This window comes from Bufo gargarizans, chromosome 2, assembly GCF_014858855.1.
Source record: "Bufo gargarizans isolate SCDJY-AF-19 chromosome 2, ASM1485885v1, whole genome shotgun sequence".
Classification (NCBI taxonomy): domain Eukaryota; kingdom Metazoa; phylum Chordata; class Amphibia; order Anura; family Bufonidae; genus Bufo; species Bufo gargarizans.
Genome location: NC_058081.1, coordinates 19,509,030 through 19,532,958, shown reverse-complemented (window position 1 = coordinate 19,532,958; position 23,929 = coordinate 19,509,030). Strand labels below are relative to the sequence as shown.

Below are 23,929 nucleotides of genomic sequence, written 5' to 3'. Positions count from 1 at the left end.
GTCTGCATGTCATAGCAGAGAATCAGGATTCACGTCAGCCACCACTGCAACAGTCCATTTTCATAAATTTAGGCCCAGCACCCAGGCAGAGGAGAGAGGTCCCGTAACAGACAATCTGGCTTCATGTCAGCAGAGAATCAGTCTTCATATCATAGCAGAGAATCAGGCTTCACGTCACCCACCAATGCAACAGCCCATTGTCAGATATTTAGGCCCAGCACCCAGGCAGAGGAGAGAGGTCCTGTAACAGACAATCAGGCTTCACGTCAGCCACCAGTGCAACAGTCCATTGGCATATATTTAGGCCCAGCACCCAGATAGAGGAGAGGTTCATTCAAATTTGGGTAGCCTCGCAATATAATGGTAAAATGAAAATAAAAATAGGATTGAATGAGGAAGTGCCCTGGAGTCCAATAATATATGGTTAAGGGGAGGTAGTTAATGTCTAATCTGGACAAGGGACGGACAGGTCCTGTGGGATCCATGCCTGGTTCATTTTTATGAACGTCAGCTTGTCCACATTGGCTGTAGACAGGCGGCTGCGTTTGTCTGTAATGACACCCCCTGTCGTGCTGAATACACGTTCAGACAAAACGCTGGCCGCCGGGCAGGCCAGCACCTCTAAGGCATAAAAGGCTAGCTCTGGCCACGTGGACAATTTAGAGACCCAGAAGTTGAATGGGGCCGAACCATCAGTCAGTACGTCGAGGGGTGTGCACACGTACTGTTCCACCATGTTAGTGAAATGTTGCCTCCTGCTAACACGTTGCGTATCAGGTGGTGGTGCAGTTAGCTGTGGCGTGTTGACAAAACTTTTCCACATCTCTGCCATGCTAACCCTGCCCTCAGAGGAGATGGCCGTGACACAGCTGCCTTGGCGACCTCTTGCTCCTCCTCTGCCTTGGCCTTGGGCTTCCACTTGTTCCCCTGTGACATTTGGGAATTCTCTCAGTAGCGCGTCTACCAACGTGCGCTTGTACTCGCGCAGCTTCCTATCACGCTCCAGTGCAGGAAGTAAGGTGGGCACATTGTCTTTGTAGCGTGGATCCAGCAGGGTGGCAACCCAGTAGTCCGCACACGTTAAAATGTGGGCAACTCTGCTGTCGTTGCGCAGGCACTGCAGCATGTAGTCGCTCATGTGTGCCAGGCTGCCCAGGGGTAAGGACAAGCTGTCCTCTGTGGGAGGCGTATCGTCATCGTCCTGCCTTTCCCCCCAGCCACGCACCAGTGATGGACCCGAGCTGCGTTGGGTGCCACCCCGCTGTGACCATGCTTCATCCTCATCCTCCTCCACCTCCTCCTCATCCTCGTCCTCCTCGTCCTCCAGTAGTGGGCCCTGGCTGGCCACATTTGTACCTGGCCTCTGCTGTTGCCAAAAACCTCCCTCTGAGTCACTTCGAAGAGACTGGCCTGAAAGTGCTAAAAATGACCCCTCTTCCTCCTCCTCCTCCTCCTCCTCCTGGGCCACCTCCTCTTCCATCATCGCCCTAAGTGTTTTCTCAAGGAGACATAGAAGTTTTATTGTAACGCTGATAACGGCGTCATCGCCACTGGCCATGTTGGTGGAGTACTCGAAACAGCGCAACAGGGCACACAGGTCTCGCATGGAGGCCCAGTCATTGGTGGTGAAGTGGTGCTGTTCTGTAGTGCGACTGACCCGTGCGTGCTGCAGCTGAAACTCCACTATAGCCTGCTGCTGCTCGCACAGTCTGTCCAGCATGTGCAAGGTGGAGTTCCACCTGGTGGGCACGTCGCATATGAGGCGGTGAGCGGGAAGGCCGAAGTTACGCTGTAGCGCAGACAGGCGAGCAGCAGCAGGATGTGAACGCTGGAAGCGCGAACAGACGGCCCGCACTTTATGCAGCAGCTATGACATGTCGGGGTAGTTGTGAATGAACTTCTGCACCACCAAATTCAGCACATGCGCCAAGCAAGGGATGTGCGTCAAACTGGCTAGTCCCAGAGCTGCAACGAGATTTCGCCCATTATCACACACCACCAGGCCGGGCTTGAGGCTCACCGGCAGCAACCACACGTCGGTCTGTTGTTCTATACCCTGCCACAACTCCTGTGCGGTGTGGGGCCTGTCCCCCAAACATATGAGTTTCAGAATGGCCTGCTGACGTTTACCCCGGGCTGTGGTGAAGGTGTGTGGCTGACTAGATGAGCAGGTAGAAGAAGAGGAGGAGGAAGTCGAGTAGGAGGAGGTGGCAACAGGAGGCAAAGAATGTTGCCCTGTGATCCTTGGCGACGGAAGGACGTGCGCCAAACAGCTCTCCGCCTGGGGCCCAGCTGCCACTACATTTACCCAGTGTGCAGTTAGGGAGATATAGCGTCCCTGGCCGTGCTTACTGGTCCACGTATCTGTGGTTAGGTGGACCTTGCCACAGATGGCGTTGCGCAGTGCACACTTGATTTTATCGGATACTTGGTTGTGCAGGGAAGGCACGGCTCTCTTGGAGAAGTAGTGCCGGCTGGGAACAACATACTGTGGGACAGCAAGCGACATGAGCTGTTTGAAGCTGTCTGTGTCCACCAGCCTAAATGACAGCATTTCATAGGCCAGTAGTTTAGAAATGCTGGCATTCAGGGCCAGGGATCAAGGGTGGCTAGGTGGGAATTTACGCTTTCTCTCAAATGTTTGTGAGATGGAGAGTTGAACGCTGCCGTGTGACATGGTTGAGATGCTTGGTGACGGAGGTGGTGGTGGTATTGGTGGTACATCCCCTGTTTGCTGGGCGGCAGGTGCCAACGTTCCTCCAGAGGCGGAGGAAGAGGCCGAGGCGGCAGCAGCAGAAGAGGCCGAGGCGGCAGCAGCAGAAGAGGTAGCAGGGGGAGCCTGAGTGACTTCCTTGGTTTTAAGGTGTTTACTCCACTGCAGTTCATGCTTTGCATGCAGGTGCCTGGTCATGCAGGTTGTGCTAAGGTTCAGAACGTTAATGCCTCGCTTCAGGCTCTGATGGCACAGCGTGCAAACCACTCGGGTCTTGTCGTCAGCACATTGTTTGAAGAAGTGCCATGCCAGGGAACTCCTTGAAGCTGCCTTTGGGGTGCTCGGTCCCAGATGGCGGCGGTCAGTAGCAGACGGAGTCTCTTGGCGGCGGTTGTTCTGCTTTTGCCCACTGCTCCCTCTTTTGCTACGCTGTTGGCTCGGTCTCACCACTGCCTCTTCCTCCGAACTGTGAAAGTCAGTGGCACGACCTTCATTCCATGTGAGGTCTAGGACCTCATCGTCCCTTGCATCGTCTTCCACCCAGTCTTGATCCCTGACCTCCTGTTCAGTCTGCACACTGCAGAAAGACGCAGCAGTTGGCACCTGTGTTTCGTCATCATCAGAGACATGCTGAGGTGGTATTCCCATGTCCTCATCATCAGGAAACATAAGTGGTTGTGCGTCAGTGCATTCTATATCTTTCACCGCTGGGGAAGGGCTAGGTGGATGCCCTTGGGAAACCCTGCCAGCGGAGTCTTCAAACAGCATAAGAGACTGCTGCATAACTTGAGGCTGAGACAGTTTCCCTGGTATGCATGGGGGTGATGTGACAGACTGATGGGGTTGGTTTTCAGGCGCCATCTGTGCGCTTTCTGCAGAAGACTGGGTGGGAGATAATGTGAACGTGCTGGATCCACTGTCGGCCACCCAATTGACTAATGCCTGTACCTGCTCAGGCCTTACCATCCTTAGAACGGCATTGGGCCCCACCATATATCGCTGTAAATTCTGGCGGCTACTGGGACCTGAGGTAGTTGGTACACTAGGATGTGTGGATGTGGCAGAACGGCCACGTCCTCTCCCAGCACCAGAGGGTCCACTAACACCACCACGATCATGTCCACGTCCGCGTCCCTTACTAGATGTTTTCCTCATTGTTATGGTTCACCACAACAACAAAAATATTATTTGGCCCAATGTATTGTATTCAAATTCAGCTGAATATAAATTTGAGGCCTAGTATTTAGGCGCTGGGTGACCGGTATAGATTTACTGACAGAATTAGACTTGGAAATGCACAGTAGCGTGTGTGTGAAGTTATTCTGAATGACCCTATGTGCACCTTGAATATTATATACCCTTTTAGGGATAGATTTCAAATAGCTCTGATACAGCAGAAACCACTAAATTATGCAATTGCTAAATTGGGAATTGTATTTCAACCCAGAACAAAAAATGTGCTTTGACGGACACTAAATAACTTGCCCAGCCACAACACTACAGCGGTAACGACAGATTTAGCGGGATATAAATTTGAGGCCTAGTATTTAGGCGCTGGGTGACCGGTATGGATTTACTGACAGAATTAGACTTAGAAATGCACAGTAGCGTGTGTGTGAAGTTATTCTGAATGACCCTATGTGCACCTTGAATATTATATACCCTTTTAGGGATAGCTTTCAAATAGCTCTGATACAGCAGAAACCACTAAATTATGAAATTGCTAAATTGGGAATTGTATTTCAACCCAGAACAAAAAATGTGCTTTGACGGACACTAAATAACTTGCCCAGCCACAACAGTACAGCGGTAACGACAGATTTAGCGGGATAAAGAGGTTGCAGCCGCAACCTCTCCCTACGCTAATCAGAGCAGAGTGACGGGCGGCGCTATGTGACTCCAGCTTAAATAGAGGCTGGGTCACATGGTGCTCTGGCCAATCACAGCCATGCCAATAGTAGGCATGGCTGTGACGGCCTCTTGGGGCAAGTACTATGACGCTTGTTGATTGGCTGCTTTGCAGCCTTTCAAAAAGCACCAAGAAAGCGTCAAAAAGTGCCAAGGAAGCGACGAACACCGAACCCGAACCTGGACTTTTACGAAAATGTCCGGGTTCGGGTCCGTGTCACGGACACCCCAAAATTCGGTACGAACCCGAACTATACAGTTCGAGTTCGCTCATCCCTACTAGGCACAGGTAATGTGTTATGAGGTAGGGATTTTCTAGTGCATGAACATCTTAATTTTGGATTGTGGGTTTTACTACTAGTAAGGGGTGAGTGCTAAGAGAATTTTCTGTAGGTCCTCCAGGGAGACCAAATCTGGCTCCCAGTGAGAAATTTCTTCTAGCCTGTAGATCTGGTCCACTTTGTTAACCCAATGTTCCACATTGGGAATCTCGGGGGACAGCCAATGATTCGGTAGGAGCAATCTGGCAGCTGCTATCAGAAGGGAGAAGAGTGATAATCTATGGGGGCCCACTCCCCCAACTCCAAGGGATATTTATTACACACCAAGGCTCATCAATTAAAATATTGCCACCGATCTCCTAAGCTTCTTAATTACATATAATATAGCCCATCTATTCTGTCATATAATGTGAAGCTTGTCATTGAATATAGTTCCAACTATGCCATCAAATGTTCTGATCATGTAAACAAACGCTCCTAGTACAAACAATACACTCCGATCATGTGACAGGTCACATGGCCGGATCTATACCACATGATCGATCATGTGACCAGCGAGCTGCGTCGACGGCAGTGATAAGAGCGCGCCAAAATCAGTGAAGCGCTCTTCACTACAGACGCCGGGAGACCTCCTGATGGTGATGCAGGACAGATGTCTATTTATCTACATACAGGTACTAGGAGTGGCATGTCTGGTTATACTATTTTAACTGCCACTCAAAATGTAAACTATGTAAAATATTCTGCACGCTGCATAGGTCGCTGTGTCACACATATACAGTTCTAACATATACAGGTCCTTCTCATAAAATTTGAATATTGTGATAAAGTTCATTATTTTCTGTAATGTACTGATAAACATTAGACTTTCATATATTTTAGATTCATTACACTCAACTGAAGTAGTTCAAGCCTTTTATTGTTTTAATATTGATGATTTTGGCATACAGCTCATGAAAACCCAAATTTCCTATCTAAAAAAATTAGCATATTTCATCCGACCAATAAAATAAAAGTGTTTTTAATACAAAAAAAAGTCAACCTTCAAATAATTATGTTCAGTTCTGCACTCAATACTTGGTCGGGAATCCTTTTGCAGAAATGACTGCTTCAATGCGGCGTGGCATGGAGGCAATCAGCCTGTGGCACTGCTGAGGTGTTATGGAGGCCAGGATGCTTCGATAGCGGCCTTAAGCTCATCCAGAGTGTTGGGTCTTGCGTCTCTCAACTTTCTCTTCCCAATATCCCACAGATTCTCTATGGGGTTCAGGTCAGGAGAGTTGGCAGGCCAATTGAGCACAGTAATACCATGGTCAGTAAACCATTTACCAGTGGTTTTGGCACTGTGAGCAGGTGCCAGGTCGTGCTGAAAAATGACATCTTCATCTCCATAAAGCTTTTCAGCAGATGGAAGCATGAAGTGCTCCAAAATCTCCTGATAGCTAGCTGCATTGACCCTGCCCTTGATAAAACACAGTGGACCAACACCAGCAGCTGACATGGCACCCCAGACCATCACTGACTGTGGGTACTTGACACTGGACTTCAGGCATTTTGGCATTTCCCTCTCCCCAGTCTTCCTCCAGACTCTGGCACCTTGATTTCCGAATGACATGCAAAATTTGCTTTCATCCGAAAAAAAGCACTTTGGACCACTGAGCATCAGTCCAGTGCTGCTTCTCTGTAGCCCAGGTCAGGCGCTTCTGTCGCTGTTTCTGGTTCAAAAGTGGCTTGACCTGGGGAATGCGGCACCTGTAGCCCATTTCCTGCACACGCCTGTACACGGTGGCTCTGGATGTTTCTACTCCAGACTCAGTCCACTGCTTCCGCAGGTCCCCCAAGGTCTGGAATCGGTCCTTCTCCACAATCGTCCTCAGGGTCCGGTCACCTCTTCTCGTTGTGCAGCGTTTTCTGCCACACTTTTTCCTTACCACTGAGGTGCCTTGATACAGCACTCTGGGAACAGCCTATTTGTTCAGAAATGTCTTTCTGTGTCTTACCCTCTTGCTTGAGGGTGTCAATCAGGGCCGGCTCCAGGTTCATGTGGGCCCTTGGGCGATAAAGCCTCAGTGGGCCCCCCTGTGCTAAGGCCCCTTGCAGACAAGCGTTCCTCCCGCAGCGAGTCCGCATCGCAGCACCCGGCCTGACCTCCCAGCACTGATGGGATTCACATAGCATTATATTGATTTATGATGCTATGTAACCCTTATAGTCCTGGAATGTATTAGATGACACTAACAGCATTATGCCAGTTATCCAATACATTCCAGAACTTTAAGGGTTAGATCAATCAATATAATGCTATGTGACCTCCGGCAGCGCTGGGAGGTTGGGCCAGGTGCTGCGATGTGGACTTGCTGCGGGAGGAACGCTAGTCTGCAAGGGGCATAAGGGCTCTTTCATACGAGCGGATGCCGTGCGGGTAATCCGCTGCGTGAAAGAGTGCCAAGCCCCGTCCAGGACAGCAGAGACACGGAGCAGTAACATGATTGATAATGCTCTTTGCCTCTCTGTGATAATTTTACTACAAAATCACAGTGACAACTGTATCTCACTGTGATTTTGTAGTAAAAATGTCAGAGAGAGGCAAAGAGCATTATCAATCATGTTACTGCTCCGTGTCTCTGCTGTCCTGGACGGGGCTTGGCACTCTTTCACGCAGCGGATTACCCGCACGGCATCCGCTCGTATGAAAGAGCCCTTATGCCTCATGCACACGGCCGTTGTGCATCCGTTGCGGTCCCCAATGCACGGGCAACGTCCATGCAGTGGCCGGGACGAATCCGGACCCATTCAACTTGAATGGGTCCGTTAACCCTCCGCCCCCCGCAAAAAAATTGAATAAGTTCTATTTTATTGGGGTGCGGAGGCACGGCCAGAAATACCACGGAAGCACTCCATAGTGCTTCCATGGGGTTCCAATCCATGCGTTCGTTCTGCATCTCTGTGATTGCGATCTGTGATGCAGAGTGCACATGGGCCGGTGCCCGTGTATTGCGTTGCGGACCTGCCGTATGCGGGCCGCAATACAGCCATGGGCACACAACGGCCGTGTGAATGAGGCTTAAAACAAACTCCTATAAGAAAATGATAATCAATAATACACTTTATTGTCAAAAATTCATAAGAGGAAAATTTCCTCTTATGAAGTTTTGCCAATAAACTGTATAATTGATTTCATGTGTTCTGGTATTTTCTTATAGGAGTTTATATTGTGTTTTAGGCCGAATGCACACGTCCGCGTTCCACGGCTGTGAGCGGTCCGTGGTATCCCGGCCTGGCATCCTGCTGAGAGCAGGAGCGCACGGCGTCATTGGTTTCTGCTATGACGCCGTGCGCTTCATGCCGCCGCTGCACTACAGTAATACACTCGTATGATCTATACGAGTGTATTACTGTAGTGCAGCGGCGGCATGAAGCGCACTGCGTCATAGCAGAAACCAATGACGCCGTGCGCTCCTGCTCTCAGCAGGATGCCAGGCCGGGATACCACGGACCGCTCACAGCCGTGGAACGCGGACGTGTGCATTCGGCCTAAAACACAATATAAACTCCTATAAGAAAATACCAGAACACATGAAATCAATTATACAGTTTATTGGCAAAAATTCATGAACTGGTCTTGGTATGTGACTGTTACTAGTTCACCTTAATTCTAAATTTAAAACGAGTCCAGCAGCAGCATTCAGCTCCTCCAGGTTTCCTCTGGGCTGGGCGCCAGGTTTCCTCTGGGCTCGGCTATCAGGCCTGCTGCTGGCTGGGGGCGGGCTTACAGTGAGTCAGACTCAAATGAGGATCATCGCTGGATTCGTTGATCTGTGCGGCGTGCGGTGCCTGGACTCGGAGTCAGAAGAGAAGAGGATCACGTGAGAGAGGGGGCGGGCGCTGCGCAACATGAATAATTATGGCTCGGACGGCGAGCAGGCGCTGCGCTGCGCTGCGCTGCGCAAATATTTCTGGCAAACATTTTAAAGGGGCCGCCGCGGAGACGAGTGGGCCCCCTAACTTACAGTGGGCCCAGGCACTTGCCCGGGTTTGCCGGGTTCTGACGCCGGCCCTGGTGTCAATGATGGCCTTCTGGACAGCAGTCAGGTCGGCAGTCTGACCCATGATTGCGGTTTTGAGTAATGAACCAGGCTGGGAGTTTTTAAAAGCCTCAGGAATCTTTTGCAGGTGTTTAGAGTTAATTAGTTGATTCAGATGATTAGGTTAATAGCTCGTTTAGAGAACCTTTTCATGATATGCTAATTTTTTGAGATAGGAATTTGGGGTTTTCATGAGCTTTATGCCAAAATCATCAATATTAAAACAATAAAAGGCTTGAACTACTTCAGTTGATGTGTAATGAATCTAAAATATATGAAAGTCTAATGTTTATCAGTACATTACAGAAAATAATGAACTTTATCACAATATGCTAATTTTTTTAGAAGGACCTGTATACTGGGCCCCGGCATGAAAACGCCAACTATACCTAATTGATGTACTTCCAAACAAATGATCTGCATCTATCAGCCTTTATGGCGCACAACGCCTCATTGATAAATAGGTACTTTAAGTGGCGACTGGGGCGACAGACTGGGAGATTTAAATTAATTAATCTTGGCTGATGGCTCCCTGTATGTTATCCCATAGGTGATCTGTGATCTCTGTCTACTACTGTTCACCTTTTGAGTGTCATTGACTCCTGTATGATAACATCGCCTATGCTTACATCGGTGACATGCAAGTAGACAATTATTTGTTGTCTCCTTATCATAAGGAGACCGTATTACCTCAATGAGCTGATGGTGACATCCAATACATCAATTCTTGCTTTTCAAAGCTGAAACTCCTTTAGGGTTTGATTGAATGCATTTTTGATCTGATCCTGGTCATACGTAATATGTCCCCTGATGGGACAAGTATAATATGGGTGAAACGCGTCGGGAGCATGACATCATGAATTAAAATGGCGTCAATCAGGATTAGAACGTAATAAACTAATACGGTGTTCTCTTTCCTTGAGACCAACCTGATACTTATCCACAATCAGGATTGCTATATAGGAGTAGTTTTTCTGAACCAGTACATATATTCTTTATTATTATTTTTTGGTGTTGGCTTTAGTTTTTTTTTCTTGCTATCATACTGTGCTATTTACCACGGTTTTGTAGGTCAGCATATGGCAGCTGGCAGGTTTTCCCCATTCAGGGCCATCCTAGGGCGCTCAGGAGGTTCCTGATACGGGATCGCCCCCATCGGGGCGGCCATTCCGTTTATAGGCAGGGCAGGATACAGATAGGGCCACATCCAGGGTTAGAGCCCATAATGTAATATATCAGGCCCAACACCTGCCTACCTGGGTCCCCTTAGTGCTGAGTACCTACTCACTTACTATATTATACTTATCTTTTTGATTTATTTTTTCTTTATATCATAATTTGTGTTATTTGGGTCTTTTGTTTTAATGTGATTTATTAAAGCCTACGTTTTAAGGGTGGCAATCTCCGACTAGTGTGTGCTTTATTTGCCACCTTTGATATATTATACCCACAGACAGGTCCTTGTCTGAACTGTCAAATGTATTCTTTTTTTTTTTTTTAAAGGAAAGCTAATTTTAAATATTTTTTCCAGAAACACAAAGGTATGCAAATTAGCTTTGTTTCCAAAGAGAAATGAATGCTAAGCCTATCTGATGCAAGCAAATGTAAAATACTAAAATTTGCATATATTTTTTCCCAGAAAGGCAGTGCAGCATTGGCTGGACTACAGTACTCCTCAGTCATATTTGTTTGTCTCCATAATAAGAAAGAGCAACCTCCAGATTATCCTTGAAGGCCAGGCAGCAACAAAGCATTTGGGGAAATTTAGGGTGGATTTTTAGATGGTAGAATTGATTTGCTCATCTTTATTGTGAATGCACATGTGATTAGTTAAAACAAATTATGCTGATATAATATTGCTAGTGCATTATTATTATTATTAGAGATGAGCACATTTTTTTTAAAATTCAATTTGGCTAGTTCGTTGATTTTTCTTTTTTAAATTTGGTTCGATCCGGATTTATTTGTGGCGAATCGCGTTTCAAAATAGCTATTTCCGGGATGCAGAGAACCTTTAGAGTGGTGTAGAATAGTGTTGGGTGTGAATATTCGAATCGCGAATATTAATCGCGAATATCGGCACTTCGAGAATTTGCTAATATTTAGAATATAGTGATATATATTCGTAATTTAAAATATTCTAGATATTTTTTTTCATCAGTAACCTCCCTTCTTGCTTGTGGGCCAATGAGAAGGCTGCAGTGTCTTTGTCTGAGCTTAGCAGCATCCCTAGCAACCAACAGGAAAAGAAAAGTTGCCTACCCCTTTAGTATATAGGAACCTCCCTAGCAGCCCTTGTCTGCAGTATTTTGCAGATCTGAGAGAGAGCAGTGTTATTGCTGTGCTCTCTGCTTTCCTGTGTCATTACATTAGTTAGTTAGCTTATATATATATATATATATATATATATATAATACAGATAGTTAGTGGGAGATAGTCAGTGTAGGTTATATCCTGATATAGTGTAGCTGATAGGTTCTGCTGTCCATTCATACATGCTACAGACATACAGACATAGTGCTGTGATGTCACAAGTTCACAACAATACTTAAAATGTGAAGTTGCCTGTATTGCACCAAAATATTTGCATCATTAGTGCAGATTTTGCCATCGCGAATATATTGAAGCACTCTATCTGCATATAAAGGTAATGTAATATTCTGCCGTGCCGACCATTTTCTCCAGTCTAAGAAAAATGTAGCTAAAGTGACCCATGCCTGTATTGCGCGTGCATTACGCGCATATTACATTGCCGATTGTTGCAATCAAGAAAATAATAGCGAATTCTCGAATTTGCGAATATATGATGAATTTTCTACAAATTATTCGTGAAATATCACAAATTCAAATATGGCCCCTGACGCTCATCACTAGTGTAGACCACTGTGCCTTGCAGTAACACACATAGGTAACGACACAAATGACAGGCGTCACTCTTAGAATCACTGTACACTTCACGGGGCCCAAACTGACCAAATAACTTAATTATGAACTCATCCTTACAGGTCGATGTTAGCATCAAGACTCAAGAAGAAGCGCACTCCTTTTATACCGTCATCAGCTGATTCCACATAGATGTCTACAGAGCCTGTTCTATTAAACACTTATACAAGTAGAGCCCCCGACAGAGTGGAGAGGGTGTCAGCAGTAAGTTCGTGTTGACGTTACTGATTATTTTGGCCTTTCTCTGATCAGTCAGAACAATAACCCACAAAAAACGGATCCTGTCTGTGGAGCATCCGCCTTCACTCGGTCAGCATTTGCTCAGTAATCCATCAATATTGCTAATGCCCAAAAAAACAGGAGTGTATCCAAAACAGAGATGACACGTGAATGGGATATTTGCATGTCTTCTGTGTTTTGTACCCACTCCTGGTTTTGGCTACCAAATCAAAAGCCAGATCTGATGGGACCATACATGCCTTACAGCTGCTACACAGACAAGATCTGTTGTGCGTCTCATTTTTCCTTCCTTCTGACAGATCATAAGAAGGGTCAAATAAATGATGATGTCAGCAAGGCCAAAAGGCAAAATGGTGGCCCAGCCATGAAGTGGGGAGGGTGGGAACAGCATGATAAGTCCACAGAGTGGCCCTATGACATAGTGGTGAGGTGGAAGCAGCATGAGGAGGCCACAGAGTGGCACAATGACAGAGTCTGGAGGTGGCTGCAGCATCAGGAGGCCAAAGAGTGGCACAATGACAGAGTGTGGCAGCAGCATCAGGAGGAGGCCACAGAGTAGAACAATGACAGAGTCTGTAGGTGGCAGCAGCATGAGGAGGCCACAGAGTGGCACAATGACAGTCTGGAGGTGGAAGCAGTATGAGGAGGACACAGAGTGGCACAATGACAGGATGTGGAGATGGCAGCAGCAGCATCAGGAGACCACAGTGTCATGACCATGGTCATGGTCGTGACTCCTGTAACCGCATGCAGTTGCCTGTGGTCTTGGTTGTGTTCTCAATCACAGGTGAGGGCTGAAGTATGTTGCCTCACCTGTGGTTGCCGCTGGCAACATTTTTATGTGGCAGCTTGCTATTTGTGTATGCGGTTGCACCTGGCTACCTGTCTTTGTAGGTGTGCCTTTTATGTGTTTGGTGTGCACGAGGTTTAGGTGTGTGCACTGTGACACTTCCCTTCCCTGGTGGCTGCCCGTGGCAACGTGTTCTATATTGTACATGTGGTGGCAGTGTCTCGGCCTTTTGGCTGACTCCCAGGACATGGTTGCCACGCATGTCGATGCCGGCGGTAACAGCTCCAGTGTGTTTGTGTGTGTATTCCCCTTTAAGTGGTTTCACTTCCCTGGTTGGTGTTGGAAGGGTTAATTCCCTTTCCTGTGTGTGTCTGTGTGGGTGTGGCCACTTTGGGCTATAAAGCCTCTTTGGAGACCTGAAGCGGAGGGGTTCTTCAGCCATGCTTTGCTGGAGACATCCTCCTGGTAATTCACCATCTGCCAGTGGGGGCCACCCTTGTGGTCATAAGTTATGTCACACATGATGTTATGAAGGTGTGTTTTTGGTATGCTTGTTTATTGCAGCTTATGGTCCTTTGTTCCTGTGTGTTGTGTGGTGTGTGCTGTGTCCGTGTGTGTTCTTTGGACAGCAGCGCGTCTGCATGGGTTCCAGGCTTTGTGTCTGTGGCAGGTAGGTGCTATCTTTGTTGCATTTACCTGCCATTGCCATAAGTTGTTTATGTTTCCCCTTTATTGTAGCCTGGCCTGTGAGACTCCTGTTCCTCCGTGCCTAGGAGGAACAGGTCGTCTTACCCTGCTCCTAGTTAAGGGCAACCCTGAGGGCTAGTAGGGACTTCAAGGTTCCGGAGTATGAGCCCTCCTACCATCAGGGTCGGCTCATACAGTTAGGAGCCAGGGTCAGAGTTAGGGATATGATAGGAGGTGACCTGCTCCCTGATCTCTGTCCTGGCCTTGCAGCGCCTCCATCTTCTGGCATCGCACGGCTGAGGGTTTTCACAGGATGTCAAGGTGACATAGTGTGAAGATAAAGCAAAGGGGGGAAAAACTGAGAACCCAGCCACAATGAGGGGCGCCAATCACCTGGGTAAGGGTCCATTCACACGTCCGTTGTTTCTTTCCTGATCTCTTCCGTTTTTTGCTGAACAGATCTGGACCAGATCTGGACCCATTCATTTTCAATGGGTCCTGAAAAAAAATCTGACATTGTGCTGTCCGTTTTTTTTCAGGACCCATTGAAAATGAATAGGTCCAGATCTGGTCCAGATCTGTTCAGCAAAAAACGGAACAGATCAGGAAACAAACAACGGACGTGTGAATAGACCCTAAAGTAAAGTGTGGTATAAGGAGGCCAAATAAATATTAGAATAATCTTTAGAGTAGGTTTTTTAAAATGTATATGGTCCGTGAACCATAGGACAGCCGTGTGCTATATAGAGGAACAGTCTGTATGTATCAACATTAGTTAATAGTAAGTTCAGACCTCAGTATATAGCAGCATATAAAGGTATATTAAAACCACAAACCAGTAAATTAAAATATGGATAAAATAGGTAAACATATACATATAAGTAACTCACTTCACAGGGGGAGATAGTCTAAGGGATAAGCATAGAACACCCAAAGGCTAAACTCCCCCGCCCAGGATCGCTTGTAGAATCACAGGAACAAACCGCAGTCACCACAGGAAGAGCTTCTGGAGTATTCCTTTTATTAGAATCAAGGCTCAATGTTTTTGTTTATATTTTTTTACCTATACATATTAATTGCTCCTGAGGAAGCGGGTATCTGCCCAGCCCCCGAAACGCGTTGAGCCTTGATTCTAATAAAAGGAATACTCCAGAAGCTCTTCCTGTGGTGACTGCGGTTTGTTCCTGTGATTCTACAAGCGATCCTGGGCGGGGGAGTTTAGCCTTTGGGTGTTCTATGCTTATCCCTTAGACTATCTCCCCCTGTGAAGTGAGTTACTTATATGTATATGTTTACCTATTTTATCCATATTTTAATTTACTGGTTTGTGGTTTTAATATACCTTTATATGCTGCTATATACTGAGGTCTGAACTTACTATTAACTAATGTTAATACATACAGACTGTTCCTCTATATAGCACACGGCCGTCCTTTGGCTCACGGACCACATACATTTAAAAAATCTACTGTAAACATTATTATAATATTTATTCGGCCTCCTTATACCGCACTTCACTTTACCCAGGTGATTGTGGCTCGGTTCTCAGTTTTTTTTCCCTTTGCTTTATCACTACTGTATACAGCTATCATTGCTGTATATTCAGCCACTCCTGGCAGCCTCTCACCACCTACCTACCTATTCACTAGTCGTTTCTGTCTCCTCCCTGGTGGCGCCTGGTTGTTTTTCGAAAGACCACCTTTGGATATACCGTCCAAAGAAAGTCTAAGACTAATGCTCTTTTTCCAGGATTTTTTCCCCTCTCTTTTTTCTACATAGTGTGAAGATGGCAGCAGCAGCTTTAGTAGACCACAGAGTGGCAAGGTGACATACTGTGGAGATGACAGCAACTGTTGCAATCCTACAGGCTCACCAGCTGGCTGGAGGTGGGAGCCCAGTGGCAAGGACCGCAGGCAGGTTGTAGTTGCAGGAAGTCAGGCAGAGGCGTAATCGGTTGGCAGGCGGTGGGTCAGGGCAGGCGGCAGTGAGCGTGGTCAGACAATCCAGATCGGGAACGGTGGTAGCAGTTCAGTTGGTAGGGACAAGCAGAAGAGTAGTTGGGGACAATTCTGAGGTCGGCAGCAGTCAAGTTGGTAGCAGTAGCAACAGAGGAACAGCAGTAGATGCAGCAGGATCAAGTACAGAAGAACAATAACCAGCAGGGATCTGGTGTAAGAGGCTGGGCTATAAAGAGGAAGTAGCAGGTGCAAGGAAACACAGAGATTAACAAGGCAAGGCTGGAACAAGGTAGATCAAAGAGTTCAGTAGAAAGAAATGTCCAGAAGGGTTGGTAGTCTAGTGGCTAGAGCTACTGCCTGGGACATGGCTGGTCACTGGTTCAAATCCTGACAGTACTTCCCCCCCCCCCCTCCAAGGTGACCTCCAGGCACCGCAGATGATGGTTTATCGGGATGTCTTTGGTGGAAAGCTTTTACCAGTCTGGGGGCATGAACATTTTCCTCTGGCTCCCAGGAGTTATCCTCGGGGGAATAGCCCTTCCACCCAACTAGATACTGCAGCCTTCCACGGTGGAGTCTGGAGTCAAGGATCTTGGCCACAGTGTATTCCTCCTGGTCTTGTACTCTTACCGGAGGAGGAGGAGGGGGGTGGCGGCCTGGGAAAGTGTTTTCAACATGTGGTTTCAGGAGAGAGCAGTATAAAACCGGGTGCACTCGGATGGAGTCGGGAAGGTGACTTCGTTGATTCGAGCCGTGATCCGGAAAGGACCCATGTATTGTTGGCCCAACTTCCGGGAGGGAACCTTTGGGCTTAGGTTTCTGGTGGAGAGCCACACCTTGTCTCCTACCTGGAATTCCAGCGCAGGTTTGCAGTGTTTATCCGCTGCCTGCTTGAAGCGGCTCTGGGCTCGATGTAGATTGTCCCGAATATTTTCCTGTGCCTGTTGTAGACTTGCAAGACGTTCGACCACAGCTGGGACTGTGGTGGAAATGGGCAAGTGAGGGATGAAGGTTGGGTGTAGGCCGGTGTTAGCGTAGAACGGGCTGTATTGGGTAGAACTGTGCTCCACATTGTTATAGGCGAACTCGGCCGTAGAGAGGTGGTCCAGCCAGTCGTCCTGCAGATGGGTGACGAAACAGCGCAAATACTGCTCGAGGATTTGATTCGTTCTCTCGGTCTGCCCATTGGATTGGGGGTGGAACGCAGAAGATCCCAAGGGCTTGACAGAAGTTTCTCCAGAACCTGGAAGTGAACTGTACTCCCCGATCCGAAACAACATCGCCCCATGTAGCCTAAAAACCTTTCGGAGTACAAGATCGGCCGTCTGTTTAGCGGTAGGTAGGCCCTTGCAGGGGATGAAGTGGGCCATTTTGGTGAGACGGTCGACGACGACCAGGACGGTGTTCATGCCCTTGGAGGGAGGAAGGTCCACAATAAAGTCCATGGAGATTGAACCCCAGGGGCGGGAGGGAACCGGGAGTGGACATAGCAAGCCCACGGGGGAGGAGCAGGGGGTCTTGTTGCGGGCGCACGTCGTGCATGAGGAGACAAACCTCTCGGTATCTTTTCTGTAAGTTGGCCACCAGAAGAAACGGGAGAGGAGCTCCTGGGTCCTTCTGATACCCAGATGGCCGGCCGGTTTGGAATCGTGGTTGAGTTTAAGTACGTCAAGTCGTGCAGATTCTGGTACGTACAACTGCTGATCCCGGTACAACCAGTAGCCACCCTTGAGAGTAAGGTTTACAGCTCCAGGTGGGTAGGTGAGGAGGTGATCGTTCTCATACCCTTCCTTGAGGGAACCCAGGAGTTCCCTCAAGTAGGTGGCTCCTAGGATGCTTCTGTCGGGAAGGATACCAGCTTCAGGAGACCACAGAGTGGCAAGGTGACATAGTGTGTCTATGGCAGCAGCAGCATCAGGAGACCACAGAGTGGCAAGGTGACATAGTGTGTAGGTGGCAGCAGCATGTGGAGACCACAGAGTGATCCGGTGACAGAGTGGGGAGGTGCGTGGCAATACGAGTACCAGCTGAAGATGGTGGGTGAAAGAAGGAGCACTTAGCATCAGATGTGTGGCATCAGGCGGGTGGCAGCATCAGAATAGCAGCTGAAGCAGGTAGCCAGAAGAAACTGGTCTCCTTTGTCAAAGTGTTGTTGTGGCAACCATGGATGATCTAGCCCGAAGCATCAGGCATTTGTGGTTGGAATTCCTGGCTGATCCACGCCTGATTAGTCTTGAAAAAGGTCAGTCTCTCCACATTTTGGGTGGACAGGTGATTTCTTCTTGGGGTAACTATGGCCACCGCCGCACTAAACACCCACTAAACAGATTTTCCAGGGCAAACTCAAATCCAGTTTGGCTGCCCAGTAGTCCAGCGGATCCTCCATGACGGCTGGCAGGGTGCACTCCATGTGTGTCACCACCTGCTGGTTCAGGTTCTGGTCCAGGCCTAGCTGCTGGTGAGTAGTTTCTTCACTAGGCAGGTGAAGAAAGCTGCTCATCGTCAACTCTAGACTCAGGCTGTTGCTGATGGAGCTGGTACTGCTCTTGCCACCCCACTCCTCCCCAGCAGCCATGGCAGTGGTACGTGAGTGCAGAGGGCTCCCCTGGTCAGACCTGTGAGAGGATGGCGCAGATAGGCAGTGGCAAACTGACTACATAGGATGTCTCTGTAGTAGTGCAGTTTGTCCTCCCTCTCAGCGGGTGTAAAAAAGGCCCCAATTTTGGACCGGTAGTGAGGGTCCAACAAGGTGGAGAGCCAGAAGTCATCCCTTTGCCGAATGGTGACAATTCGACTGTCACTACTCAAGCAAGCGAGCATGAATCGGGCCATTTGTGAAAGTGACTGAGAGGGACTCCCTGCCTCCATCTTTACTACATACTGCCACGGTGTGCCTGGGTCATCTGCTTTGTCTTCCTCATCTCCCTCTTGCTCCTCTGGCTGCTCCTGCTCCTCCTTTCCTGTCACCTGTGTAGAAAAAACACCCATTTAGCTGCACATTTCCTGTGCACCAATGTCCTCCTACTTCTCCTCCTCCTCCAGTTCAGCCACCACAGGGCTCATGTGGCCGTGAAATATAGGCGCCACATCTCTAGTCCCCTGACCAGCCATTGTTACCACCATCTGTTCCAGGATATGAAGCAGTGGAATGATGTAATTCATCCCGCAGTCCTGGTGACTGAAAAATAATGTGGCCTCCTCCTCACGCATGAGCTGCCACTGGCTGACATCGAAATTACACAGGGGAGTACTCCTATCCACTTGCATCATCAAGAAATCGTTGATGACCTTTCTCTGTTCGTATAGTCGGTCCAACATAAGGAAGGTGGAATTCCAACAGCCTATGTTGTGGGATGCTGTTCTGCAGCTCCAGCTCAAGGAGGGTGTGCTATGCTGTGTACTTGCAAAGTGCATGCAAAGTTTCCTGGCCATTTTTAGGATGTCTTGCAGATGGGTGAAAGACTTGAGAAATCGCTTAACAGACAGATTGAACACATGTGCCATGCAGGGCGCATGGCTTAGCCTTCCTTGACACAGCGCTTACACCATGTTCTTCGAGTTGTCATTTACTATGGTTCCGATTTTCAGTTGTCATGGAGAAAGCAAGGATTCGATTTCTTGATTAATCACACGGAGCAGTTCCTCCCCTGTGTAGCTCCTTTCACCCAGGCAAATGAGGTGCAGAACAGCATGACAAGGCCGTTCCCTACACATGTGGTATGCTGGAGCGGCACTGTGAATTGTTCCTGCATTGGAGGCTGAGGACACAGTGGGGGATGAGGAGGCAGTGGTGGACATTGTCGCAGGACCAACGGCGTAAGAAAGTGGAGGCAGAAGCAGCGTCACCTGGCAAAGTTGCTGGTGAGGCTGTGCAGGAACCACATTCACCTAGTGGGCCGTAAAGGACATATATTGTCCCTAACCATAGTTACAGCTTCACATGGTGCTGCCATGCACTTTGGCAGTCACCGACAGGCTCAAGGACTAGTTCACCTTCTGTTCTACATATTTGTGCAGGGCTGGTACTGCCCTTTTGGAAAATAAATGACGGCTTGGAACTCTCCACCTCGGCACAAGTCATCAGTTCTCTGAAAGGTGCAGAGTCCACCACTTGAAAAGGAAGATACTGCAGCACCAGCAACTTGGAAAGGAGCACATTCAGCTTCTATGCCTTTGGATGAGTGCACACATACTGTTCTCTCTTGGCAATCGCCTTGGTGATCGATTGCTGACAGATTAACTGACAAGGAGTAGGAGGAGGAGCAGGAGCATCAGGACCGGCAGATGATGGAAAGGACAGACAGCTCCCTTCGGCTGAGATGGTGGAGCTTTGACTGCCTGAAACCGGGTGCATGCCACTGGGGTTGCTGAGGCAGACTGGACCACCACATCGGAGCCACGGTTCTGCCAGGCCATTTTATGGTGACGCTGCACATGTTGATGCAGGGCCGTGATGCCAACATTGGCACCCTGGCCACGCTTCACCTTTTGCGCACAGATTCTACATATGGCCATCTTCATCTCCTCCAGCGGCTTAACAAAAAACTGCCACACCGCCGAGTAGGTGATGTTCCCCCCAACACTACGCAGTGACTGCTACTGCTGCGGCCTCTGTGAACCCGTGCACCGCTACTTCCTTGGCAGGTAGGCTCCCGTGGAGCAGATGGTCTACCCCTGGCACGTTTTGCTCCCAACCTCCCACTGATGCCACCTTGCTGACTCCTAGCCACGCTAGCGACTTGCTGGCTCCTCTGCTGCCACACGCGCAAGCTGAAACCCTCTTCTCCTGATGATGATGAAGCCCCTTTGTCACCAAGCTCCCAAGTGCGATCAGCTACATCATCATCATCGAGTACTCTCTGCACGTCACTGATGTCCTCCTCAACCATCTCTGAGTCAGGAGCCTGACCGCTCGCAGAACCTGCTCCCACGCCACTCTCCTCATCACTACTTGCCTGCCTAGAGGAGGAAGCAGCGGATGTCTCATCCAGATCTTGGCTAGGCAGTAGCTGCTGACTGCCCTCTAGTAGCTCGTCCTCAATGTATAGTGGAGCTGAACCCATAGCATACTATGCTTCTCTGTCTGAAGGAACAGAAAATGACAAAGGTAGGTTGAGGACAGGTGAGAGCACAGGTGCAGCTCCTGGGCCATGCCAACTAAGGGTTGTGTCTGACGAACCCACCGAATCTTGGCTGGGGGTGTCTGATGTCACTTGGGATGAAGTGGATAACCGAGTTACCCATCAAGAACCTTTGGGTTGCTGGTCAATAGTGATGAGCGGGAGGTGCCATATTCGATTTCGCGATATTTCGCGAATATTCGAATGAATATTCGTGTTATATTCGTCGAAATCGAATATTCGTAATTATTCAAATTATCGCGAATAATATACGAATATATTTTTTTTTTCGCGTATTGCGATTATTTATCTTGATAGTATAAGGCAACGTTCCTATGCTAATTGACTATGGCTAGGCTAATATGTGTATTTTACGAAATTTCGTGATTTGCTCTAACTTCGTCTCTTAAAATATTACAAATATTCTAAAAGACGAAGTTAGAGCAATATTACGAAATTTCGTAAAATACACATATAGATTGTAATTTAGCTAATATAGTGCTATAATCCCTTTTTTTGCCTCTAAATTTTTTTTGCCTCTTCTGAACTTAAGTTTTGTAAAATATGTACACTATTAAAAAATATTACTATAGCAGTATATTAGCTTAAATACAATCTATGTGTATTTTACGAAATTTCGTAATATTGCTCTAACTTCGTCTTTTAGAATATTCGTAATATTCTAAAAGACGAAGTTAGAGCAATATTAAGAACATTTGCAAAAGCCGAAATTGCGATGCGAGTAATATAATACGAAATAATCGCATGAAGATTTCAACTTAGCACTGCTATATTCCATATTCTAGCCTAATATGGAATATAGCAGTGCTAAGTTGAAATCTTCATGCGATTATTTCGTATTATATTACTCGCATCGCAATTTCGGCTTTTGCAAATGTTCTTAATATTGCTCTAACTTCGTCTTTTAGAATATTACGAATATTCTAAAAGACGAAGTTAGAGCAATATTATGAAATTTCTAAAAGACGAAGTTAGAGCAATATTACGAAATTTCGTAAAATACACATAGATTGTATTTAAGCTAATATACTGCTATAGTAATATTTTTTAATAGTGTACATATTTTACAAAACTTAAGTTCAGAAGAGGCAAAAAAAATTAGAGGAAGAAAAAAGGGATTATAGCACTATATAAGCTAAATTACAATCTATATGTGTATTTTACGAAATTTCGTAATATTGCTCTAACTTCGTCTTTTAGAATATTCGTAATATTCTAAAAGACGAAGTTAGAGCAATATTAAGAACATTTGCAAAAGTCGAAATTGCGATGCGAGTAATATAACACGAAATAATCGCATGAAGATTTCAACTTAGCACTGCTATATTCCATATTCTAGCCTAGTATGGAATATAGCAGTGCTAACTTAGCCCTGCTATAGTCCATATTAGGCTAGAATATGGAATATAGCAGTGCTAAATTGAAATCTTCATGCGATTATTTCGTATTATATTACTCGCATCGCAATTTGCGAAATTTCGTAAAATACACATATAGATTAGATTGTAATTTAGCTAATATGGAATATAGCAGTAAGTTGAAAACGCCACTGACTGGAGCAGCCAGGAAGCCAGGAATCCAAAGGACAGGTAAGAACAACTTTAGAGAAGTGGGAAAGAAAAAAAATATAATAATAAAAAAAAAAAAAAGAATATTCGAATTCGCGAATATATAGAACGATATTCTAAATATTCGCGAAATCTCGAAATTGCGATATTCGAGAAAAAAATTCGCAATTCGAATATTCGCGCTCAACACTACTGGTCAAGACACAACCGCTATATGACACCGGGAGCTCAGACCTCTCGCTGCGACTCCTGCTGCCACATCCCCTTACTCTGCTGTGACCTGTGCCTCTGTCAGAAATTTAGGATTTAGGCCTCTGCGACTCCCCTGTGCAGTTCCTGGCACATCTCTGCCTGACATACTGTTAGCTGAAATAAATAAATAAAAAGCAAATTAAAACACCCCTAAAAGCTTTTCAACAGATAACTGCAGCACTGAACGCCGAATATATTTTTCTTTTTCTACTGATATACGCCACTAAAGGCTTTACCACATATAACTGGAACAGTGAACACCGAACATATTTTTCTTTTTCTACTGATATACGCCACTACAGGCATTAACACTAGAGTTGAGCAGACACCTGGATGTTCGGGTTCAACGGGTTCGGCCGAATTTCACAAAAAAGTTTGTGTTCGGGACCCGAACTTGACCCCGAACCCGAACCCCATTGAAGTCAATGGGAACCCAAACTTTTGAGCACTAAAATGGCTCTAAAAAAGTAATGGAAGGGCTAGATGGCTGAAAATGGCAGCAAAAAGTGGTTAAGAGCATGGCAAGAGCTCTGCAAACAAATGTGGATAGGGAAATGACCTAAAATAACATAAAATACATAAAAATAAAAATAAATATCTTGATCTAGGAGGTCAAGGTCCATATGGAGGTTGAGGAGGCAGTGGATGTGGCGGTGTAGGTGGAAGCGGCGGTGGAGGAGGAGGTAGCCAACACTGTTTTTTTGGTTTTAATTATTATAATTTTTTTATTTTGTTTAAATTAGGGTACACCCTAAAACATTGGGAAATATAACCTGTGATATAAAACACAATAATTGGTGTTTTAAGAATACCAGAATATAACACGGTATATCACGCTTTAATTGGACTGTTAGAAATGTAGCAAAGGCCGCAAATTTATTATCTTGCCCAAAATTGGTGTTTTTTTTAAACCCTGAATATAATTGCAGTATTTCAAGCTTGTATTTCACTGTCACAAATGCAACAAAGGCCACAAATGTATTATCTTGCCCAAAATGGGTGTTTTAAGAATACCAGAATATAACACGGTATATCACGTTTGTATTGGACCAGAATATAACAGCAGTATCTAACGCTTGTATTTTACTGTGACAAATGAAGCAAAGGTACCAGATGTAGGGTATTGCAAAAAATGGGTGTTTTTTTTTTAAACCCAGAATAAAATTGCAGTATTTCAAGCTTGTATTTCACTGTCAGAAATGCAAATATGCTTTGCTAGTGCACTGAACTTGCATAAAATGGCCGCCGACACCCACCTAACTAACAGACGGATAAGAGTTATTTTTCTGTGTCACTGGGCTCAGGGCAGGGTAAAAATATTGTGCACTGCACCCACAAAACAAAATCAATGTAGATCGCTGAG

At 46.7% G+C, this 23,929-nt stretch overlaps 1 protein-coding gene across 1 annotated transcript in view; it reads right to left on the bottom strand.

Annotated features, from left to right (window-relative positions):
• The window catches only part of LOC122925493 (extracellular calcium-sensing receptor-like), a 28,154-nt gene extending 11,104 nt beyond the window's left edge, over window positions 1-17,050 (bottom strand). Inside the window, exon 1 of the mRNA XM_044276848.1 lies at window positions 16,454-17,050. Within this exon, the coding sequence (XP_044132783.1) occupies window positions 16,454-17,050 (597 nt within the window). The remainder of the gene's footprint in view (window positions 1-16,453) is intronic.
• Window positions 17,051-23,929: the final 6,879 nt, after the last annotated feature.